The sequence below is a fragment of the Castanea sativa genome, chromosome 6 (assembly GCF_040712315.1).
Source record: "Castanea sativa cultivar Marrone di Chiusa Pesio chromosome 6, ASM4071231v1".
NCBI classification, from domain to species: Eukaryota; Viridiplantae; Streptophyta; class Magnoliopsida; order Fagales; family Fagaceae; genus Castanea; species Castanea sativa.
The window spans coordinates 9,354,564-9,363,223 of record NC_134018.1 but is presented as its reverse complement, the minus strand read 5'-3'; the positions used below and the strand labels follow the sequence as shown (position 1 = coordinate 9,363,223).

The 8,660-nt window shown below is 34.9% G+C and overlaps 1 protein-coding gene across 1 annotated transcript; it reads right to left on the bottom strand.

The window, feature by feature from the left end:
• Nucleotides 1-954: 954 nt before the first annotated feature.
• Nucleotides 955-8,060, bottom strand: LOC142641671 (imidazole glycerol phosphate synthase hisHF, chloroplastic). Its single transcript, XM_075816145.1, has 19 exons — nucleotides 7,811-8,060; nucleotides 7,640-7,722; nucleotides 7,305-7,399; nucleotides 6,634-6,737; nucleotides 5,697-5,866; nucleotides 5,464-5,578; nucleotides 5,124-5,179; nucleotides 4,991-5,029; nucleotides 4,577-4,675; nucleotides 4,347-4,409; nucleotides 4,202-4,264; nucleotides 4,000-4,082; nucleotides 3,718-3,826; nucleotides 3,553-3,606; nucleotides 2,835-2,922; nucleotides 2,387-2,424; nucleotides 2,093-2,198; nucleotides 1,591-1,757; nucleotides 955-1,300 (listed from the first exon to the last, which is right to left on the bottom strand). The coding sequence occupies exons 1-19, from the start codon at nucleotides 7,995-7,997 to the stop codon at nucleotides 1,241-1,243; spliced, it is 1,779 nt and encodes a 592-aa protein (XP_075672260.1). The 5' UTR covers nucleotides 7,998-8,060; the 3' UTR covers nucleotides 955-1,240.
• Between the last annotated feature and the right edge of the window lie 600 nt (nucleotides 8,061-8,660).

Sequence of the window (8,660 nt, the reverse complement as noted above, 5' to 3'; positions counted from 1 at the left end):
AAACGTAACCAAAATAGACCAAAATGCTATTTTGATGTGGCTCAACAAAGCGTAACAACAATAAATGCTACGTATCAAAATTTAAATATTATATAGGTTTAACTCTAGTCACTGGTCAGGATCATAGTATGGAAACGCCATTACCACTACACTGCAAATCCATAAAGATTCATCTCAAGAACCACGAAATCTATTAATGGGATCATCTTGTATTGTATCACTGCACTTCACTAACCTGGCCAGTTACAATGAGGCAATTGTAAACCATTGCAAGCCATCTTCCCTCAAACTCAACTTTGATTTATTGATACCTTAGCATTTGATTCAGAGAATCTAATATGCTCCGGCATCCAGATTCCACCTGTGTTTAAACATTCTAATATAATGGACTGGAGATTTAGCATATGCCTCAAAGCATCTTTGTACATGCCTAGATCTCTTTCTTCATGAGGCTCCAAATTAGTCTGGGAAAACGTTATGTTTAGGCAGGAAGCAGACTAGTTATTGCATACTTAAAATGTTGAGCATAACCAAGATTACTAACGAACACTGGGCACCATATGGCAATAGAATTCAAGCAATTATTCTGACACCCGAGAAGTTGAGACTCGAGTAATCCTCTCATTCTCATGAGTGGAGACTAGATACAAAAATGGTTTATTCATTACCTATGTTTGTGCTAATGACTCCATTTTCTCATGTCTCCCAAAATCATGAAACACCTCATTTTTAATCTAAGGAACATTGATAAAAATTATAAAACGCCTTATATAATCTATGGAATATCGATAAGGGTTGTTGGAACGTGGGGATTGGGGAGAGGAGAGTAGAGTGGAAGGTAGTCGGAATATACTTAAATATCGTACATTCTACTCACTTTTCTCCTCTTCCCTCTCCCTCCATCCAAACAAAAGTAAGGGAACAAATGGAGGTGAATGAATAATGACAATCTGCTAAAGAAATCAATCTGATATCTTATTGCTTTGAATCATGCAAACAATAACAAGAACAAAAATGTTCAAACTACTAGACTAATATGCCGGTGAGATTTTAATCATTGAGTACTACACAAACAAAAAAGAAAAGGAAAAACATTTTGACATGGATCAAACCACTACAAAACAAGTTTAAATATACAAAACATGCCCAACTAAAGCGACAAAGCTTTGTCTAAATTGTCCTGCAGCAGAATGAATCTAATGCCTCTATAGATTCGCCTCAAAACTTCTCGAAGATTGGATTAAATTCTAACCTCAATGCCTTCCTGTAACAAGTGTTCTTTTACAGATTGTACAGGCACCTGCAACCCATAAATCAAGGAACACAGATGAAGTGATGAACCACTATGGCATTGACAGTAAAATCAAAGGTTATGCTGGTTGAAGGTTTTTAATATATTAAGATGATAAGTAATAAATTGAAAGAGGAGAGAAGTGGATGATGCTCATATTAAAAAGAAGAAAAAAAATTAAAATGATAAGGAATAGCCTCTATATATATATATATAAAAAGGTGAAGACAAAATAATGATAATCTCCATCAGCATTGGCATATAAATGAAGTTCAAGAAATATTTCTATAGTTTTGTACCTCCTTCCTATGGAAGATGCCAGCAGCAAGGGCAGCAGATGCATTTGTTTTTGTGAACACCTCTGTGAAGTGCTCAACAGCACCAGCACCACTACTTGCAATCACAGGGATGCTTACAGCATCTGAGATCAACTTTATTAGATCTATATCAAATCCTTTTCCTTGACCTGTAAAAAAATTTAACCATGAAACAATAAACTAATTTCAGAATGAACCAAGTACAAGGTGACTGATACAATTAAAGCTGCCATCTAGAGGAAGACAAAGAACTAGTTTAGTTTGTCAAACCTCCAAGAAGTTTGCATCTTATGGCCACAAAATCTTTACAAAGAAAAAATTTTGTGAAAAAATTGGATTGGTATACTGTATAGCAAAATGTATGGTGTAGATATAGACAAATGGGTTCTGTTACCAGTTTCGAATAAATGCTTCAAATATGATTTGATGGTCAAAATGAAAACCTATGGGGGCATTTTCTAATAAAAACAAGAGTTGGATTTACCATCACAATCAATGCAATTTAGCAGTATTTCTCCAGCTCCCAACTCTTCAACTGCTTTTGCAAGCTCATAAGCTCCAATTGGTCGACCTTCTCGCCCACCATTAACCTTAATGACAAACAACAGAGAGTTGAGTAAGACCAAAAAATCTTCTAAAAATGAAAGCAGGCAAGTAAAAATCTATAATTACAATGTAGAATGACATGTAAAACGTATCATTCCCAAAATACAATTGCACTACTACTCCATCAGCAGTGGAGATGAGTGCGCTTACAAAGAAAGCAAGGAAGACTTACAGTGCACTGGTACCAGGCATACTCTTCCCCATTTGGACCTGAATTCAACGTAAGAAAGATGGTTACAAACACACTTCACGAAAAATGGAAGACAAGTAGTACATCTTTGGACCTGCCTGGTTCTCTCTCAGATACAGGTAATTTGTTTTTCACCCTGGGGTGGAGAGAAAGGAGTAGCAAATTTTCTTCTTTATTGTTGAAAACTGACCATATTAACCTCTCATATTTGATAAAAGAATCTACTGGGTGGCCCAATAACATTAGATTAACAGCTTCCTAGGAAAACTAGCTAAAACTTATACTGACACCAAGTCAGACATGGCAATCCAATATATACCTAGCAAGAGAATTTTCAGTCTTAAATGGGGTTTTCCAAGCACTAAAAATATGAATTTACAGAGAAAATAAAAAACAACAAATAAGATTTTTTAAATTAATTTCCTTTTACCTGGGTTTTTCAACTTAACAGCCTTGAACTCTACATCATTGGGATTCTTGAGGTACACCCTACGAGGATCAATACTTACAACTACAGCCTGAAAAGTAAATAAATAATTAACCAACAGTAAAGGCAGCTTCAATCATGCATCTTGAGAATAATGACTTTGCAGTCTAAGCACACAGCACAAATTACATCCCCCAGGAATAATTACAAGATATGTGCTAATGCAACAATTCAAAATGAAATAATGAAAAATCCAGTATGTTATTTATGCTTTCAACATTAAACTTGCAAAAGGAAAAAAGTTTTTGCTAATATTTTATGTTTCTGGAAGATCACTGATTTTTCCAACGGACAAAGATGAAAGACCACGGAAACCAGAAACTGAAAAAAGTCTCAGCACAAGAAACTAACTAAATTTTACAGGAGTAAAACCCACCAAAAAGAATAAGAGAGGTGGCATATTTTTCCTTAATAGAATGTATATACATGGATTCTTCATGAATCATTTTATATACAGGAAGCACTTCTCTCCCCTTTTATGGATTCTCTCTGAATCATTTTAAGAACAAATGCAAAGAAATGCAACAAAAACATTGGATCAATTACTCTCGCATTTGTATGCTTAGGACATTTATTATGCTTTAGATTAATGCAAAGAATGTATATACATGGATGACGGGGGATATGGACATGCATACATTTATAGCGAGACATGAAGTACCTGATTTCCATAAACTCTTGATATCTGCTCTAAGCTAGTCTTTCCAGTCTTTACCTGAAATAAAAGACAAAGTTTATCAAAAGGGACACACACGCAAACACTCATGCACAGGCTCTCATGCAAATTTGCATGGATGGTTAGGGAATTAAAAAGTGGGAAGCATACTCCTGTTCTTAAATATTCTTCAGCAGCGTAAACAGCATCACTTCCAATGGAAATCTTATCAGCACCAGATCTGAAATATTCTGAAGCAACTTCCAAACTAGTATAGTGCCTGAAGAAAGGGAAATGGGGGATGCCTTAAATATGAGACTTCACTAAATTGTGAATGATCAAGTAAATAATTATAAAACTACAAAATCAGGGCATTTCTAAAGAGAACCATTGTTATGGAAATTAAAATCAAACATAATACACTAGCAACAAAAGTAACACCAAAGAGTATACCTTCCATTTGCATCTGTAAAATCTCTAATGCCACCGCCAACAGTTAATGGTACAAAAACATTTTCTGAAGTGTATCTTAATACCTACAATAGAAAGCAGATTAAAATCAGAGAACAGAATCAACATATAGCATTTGTAGTAAAATAAATTTATACTGTTACATGAAAAGATTAATGTTGGATATTTTTGCTGCAAAACAAACCTGCAGCATTGGCAAATCGCCTAGAGGAAAGTCTCGGAAACCAGTAATATTCAGAAAGCTAACCTGCAGTTTAATATTACCACTTTATTTAGAATATAATTAATAAGTAATGATGTATAAGCATTCAATTCTGTCCAAAGCATACCTCGTCAGCCCCATCTATGTAATACTGTCCAGCAAGCTCCACTGGCTTGCCAAGGTTTCTAACCTACAAAAGGTTTATGACAATTTGATTACATTATACCAAAATACAACGAATTTAGGAGGGAGTTAGAGGCAGCTCCCATATCATTTTATTTAATTCTCTTCAACTTTTATGACTTAATGATGCCAAATGAGTGCACAATGTCTGTACCCATAAATCAGATACATTACCTCATTCTCTTCTGTATGCTCTCTTACATCATATTGGTCTCCTTTCGTTACAACAAGATCACCTTTATCATTTGCCCTCACATCAAGACAAGCAATTACCTAGACATAATATAGTTAAACATGGAGCCTTTGTCAGAAGATCAAAATACAATAAAATGATGTAGCCACTAAAGCATAAAAAAAAAGGCTAAGAATTCTTTGAAGCCCCATGATAACATTAATTGGGTCAGGCCATAAAGGCTAAAAATTCTTTAAATCCCCATGATAACATTAGTTGCACCGGGCCATAAGTGGTGCATGGAGAAAACTAAAAAATTGACACGTGCAAGCAAGCGCACATACACACACACACAAAAAGGGGCAGTGGGAAATTTAAATGAAGAAAACAAAGGTTTTATTTTAAACTACTATTACCCTTTTTGCAAGTTTTGAAGCTTTTCCTTCAGTAGGCTTCTGTCTTCACATAAACATTTCAGAATGTTAGATAGTTTAACTGAGAAGTTGAGAAACATAAGAGATGCATAAATATCAAAGGTACGAAGGCTACCTTTGTCGTGGTTGACTTTGGATACAAGAATCTTCTCAATATTGAAAGACCAACATCTGAAACATTCATTTTCGGGTATTACAGATGTTAATGGAGTGGTAAACTGATTTATAATATGTCTACATCATTTTCTCAATCTATCTATTAATATGAGACTTGCAAAAAAAAACCTATTTGATAATCATATAGTGACAAATTATTACATAGCGAATCAGATCAGGAGGAATCCACTAAAAGGAAAATATGGAAGACTTTTACAATTATCTTCAATGCCAACAGGGCTGAGACAAGAATCTGTACACTTTGAGCTACCAAAAAGTGAGAGTAATAGATATCTTGCCTCCACTCTTTTCTGGATGGAACTGAACTGCATGCACATTTCCTCTTCTAATAGATGCTATAAAATTGTCACCATAGTTGCAGGTAGATGATATCCACTCTTTGTTGTCATCTGACTGGAGAAAAAATTGTCACTAATTTACATGCAAATTAATGTATGTGTAGTTGAAGCATGCAACAGCTAAGAAGACAACCTTATTAAGTTTAAAAGAAAAAAAAAATTAAAGCACATACTGGCATGGCACGGTAAGAGTGAACAAAATAGACATGGCGGTTTCCAATATCATCCAAAATTTCTGAGTTGTTTTTTATATGCAAAGCATTCCAGCCAATATGGGGTACTCTGAAGCCATTTGACGAGTCAAAACGCCCAACCACACCCGGTATTAAGCCAAGACCATTTACTGAGACATATATAAAGCTGTTAGTTGAAGGTAAAAGAAAGGAATCTGGAAGTACTGACTGTGTTTACCTATAAAGTGTTGAAAAATTGTAATACATTCAATTCCATTCACAGGGAATTTATACCAACCTTAATAGGTTTGTATATTTACAACTCTTTTGCTTCTATATTTTACAAATTTAGATACCTCCATAAGCTTCGCACACCTCCATCTCTCCTAATTTTTACCCTTTTCATATCATTTATTGATTATTTAATATCACCATCAAGATCATTATAATAAGTCCACTAAACTGCACAAAGCTGAATGCTGAGTATGCAAATAAGATAAAGAAATGATTATTGTTTTGTAAAGTAAATTTAAAAAATAAAATATAAAATCAAGCCAAGAGGCTTGTACTTTGGTAATAGTGCGTGATCGCCTTTTTGATGAGGACCAGGGCTCAATTTCCCCCTTCTTACTTGTTGTAAAAATTGAATTAAAAAAAAAATATATATATATATATATATATATATAATCAACATAGAGAAGGATTACATAAATGAATGCTTTCACTACCAAATTTTGTTCACATTTCCATACACTTCTAAATTAGATATATGTCACAAAGAGTCTTGTAGCTCAATGGCATTACTAGTTCTTCCATGGAGGAGAACCTGGGTTCAAATCCCTCCTCTCCCAGTTATTATAAGCCAAAAAAAAAAAAAAAAAAAACAGATATATGTTCAGAGGAACAAAAAAATTCACATAAATCAGATATGACTAACCTGGTCCGTTCTCCTCACTGGACTCAAAAAGTAACTGAAGTCCAAGACAAATGCCCAAAAAAGGGCGATCCTTCTCAATATAGGAACAGAGTGCTTCAGCCATCCTGCAAAACATCAAAACACCAAAGCATCTACACTGAATTAAAATATTCGTTTATTTTTTAGCTAAGTAGAATCTACACTGAAAATTGAGCATAAATAGCTTTAGTCAGATCAATAAATTGAAAAGCTTCTACATGTAGCTCAATTTTGGATTGCACCACCTAATTAACCTTAAAGTTTCTGTTCAAAGTGATTGATTCCAATATTACTACATGATTCTGTAAAGCAACTCACCCAATGGGTCTTGAACCAACGACCTCCCCATCCACCTTGCTCTTAAAAGGGAATGCTACAAGGGGATGAGGGAGGTGCCATTTGAGCTAGAACTCATGAGCTCTGTATAGCATCTGTGACCATTACTTTTTTTTGGGGGGTGATAAAAACTATGACCATTGCTTGTATACTTTACAAGGTTAATTTTTGTTTGATATACTTTTCATAACATTTGAATACAACCTAAAGCATTATAAGTTACACACTTAAGAGTCATTACCACTTCAAGGAATTAGACAAGCAATTGCTCCTAATAAATAGTGCACAAAAAAAAATTCAACACAAAAAACAAATACCCATTTTTGTTCAGCACATCCATGGCCGCCGCAAATGCCCCCACACCTGGAAAAACAAGTCGATCTGCCTTTAAAATGTCCTCTGGAGTTTGCACCTACATTTCAAATTACATAAAGAAAATTAATACACTATCCTATATTCATCCAATCTAGGAAAACTAGAGTTATTTGCACACTATACTTAAAAGCCTTATTAAAACTAAACATGCTTCTCTCTAATTCAAAAAACAAATAAATCAAGTATAAATAAATATAAATTACAACAAAAGCACTAAAAAAGTTGATAAGTGAAGCAATTCTACGAATTTAATTATAAAAAAAGTGAAAAAGATTACATCTTTGATGTCAAAGCCGAGATAGCGAATCGCATTCCTCACGCTACGAACGTTTCCAGCTCCATAATCAAGCAGCGTCACAACTTCAAATTTTTAATTAAAAAATAAAATTAATTAATTAAACAATTATCAGAAAGCTTAAAAATAATTTGTGTGAAAGAGAGAGAGTACCAGAGTCGCCGGACGCTCGGACGGAGAGGTTTCTAGGAGATTTGAATTTGGCGGAATAGTGAGTTTTGCTGAAACTATTGCGACGAAATAAGAGAGATGAAGACGAAGACGAAGACGACGACAATATTCGAGCTGTTGAAGATAACGGGGACGAAGAACAAGAAGAAGAAAATGGAGGCGCCTCCATTGTCAAAGCCCGAAACTGCCGCTCTCTTTGTCTCTCTCAGTCTGTGTATTGTTTGTGAGTGACGACTCGAAGAAGACAGCATGGTATGCGTTATATAGCTGTCTCTGTATGGGTGGGCTCGATTATTGATTGGGCTCTATGGCTTGTTTTATTTTGGGCCTTGGCACTATACAGGCCCACATTGGATCTGGTTTAGACAAGTCCATTCTTGTTTTGTTTGTTTTTGGGCCTGAACCCCATTCTGTTGGCACAAAAAGGTCATAATATTTTGTGTTTCACTTTGAAGCAATGAAGAAACTAGACTAAAATTAATATGAACGCTACAAATGTAAGAACATTGTGGTGGGCCTTTTTGTTATTTTGGGCTAGACTTCCTCCTACTGTATTGGGTCAAAGTATTCTGGATAAGAGAGTTGGGACCAGCCCAATTGCAACTCACTTTGATTCAACTTGCGCACAAACTATGCCTTCATTTACCGAAACTATTGTCACACGCCCACGGCAGACGAAACTGTCGCAGAAGAAAGTTGTGGCAGAATGAGTGCAACAAAACAATGATAAACAAGATACGTTATTGTTAAGCAAACTAAACAAACAATCTTTCGCTAAAATAAAAGAAAAGAAAAAGTTGTAAGAGTAATAATAAAGGCTGGAGGAGAAAAT

Bases quoted from the DNA above. Each gene is read 5' to 3' on its own strand.
- LOC142641671 (XM_075816145.1), bottom strand. From the start codon at position 7,997: ATGGAGGCGCCTCCATTTTCTTCTTCTTGTTCTTCGTCCCCGTTATCT. The intron at 7,723-7,810 runs GTACTCTCTCTC...AAAAATTTGAAG, and splicing joins CCGAGCGTCCGGCGACTCTG to TTGTGACGCTGCTTGATTAT. The intron at 4,083-4,201 runs GTTTGTTTTGCA...TTTCTATTGTAG, and splicing joins GCGATTTGCCAATGCTGCAG to GTATTAAGATACACTTCAGA.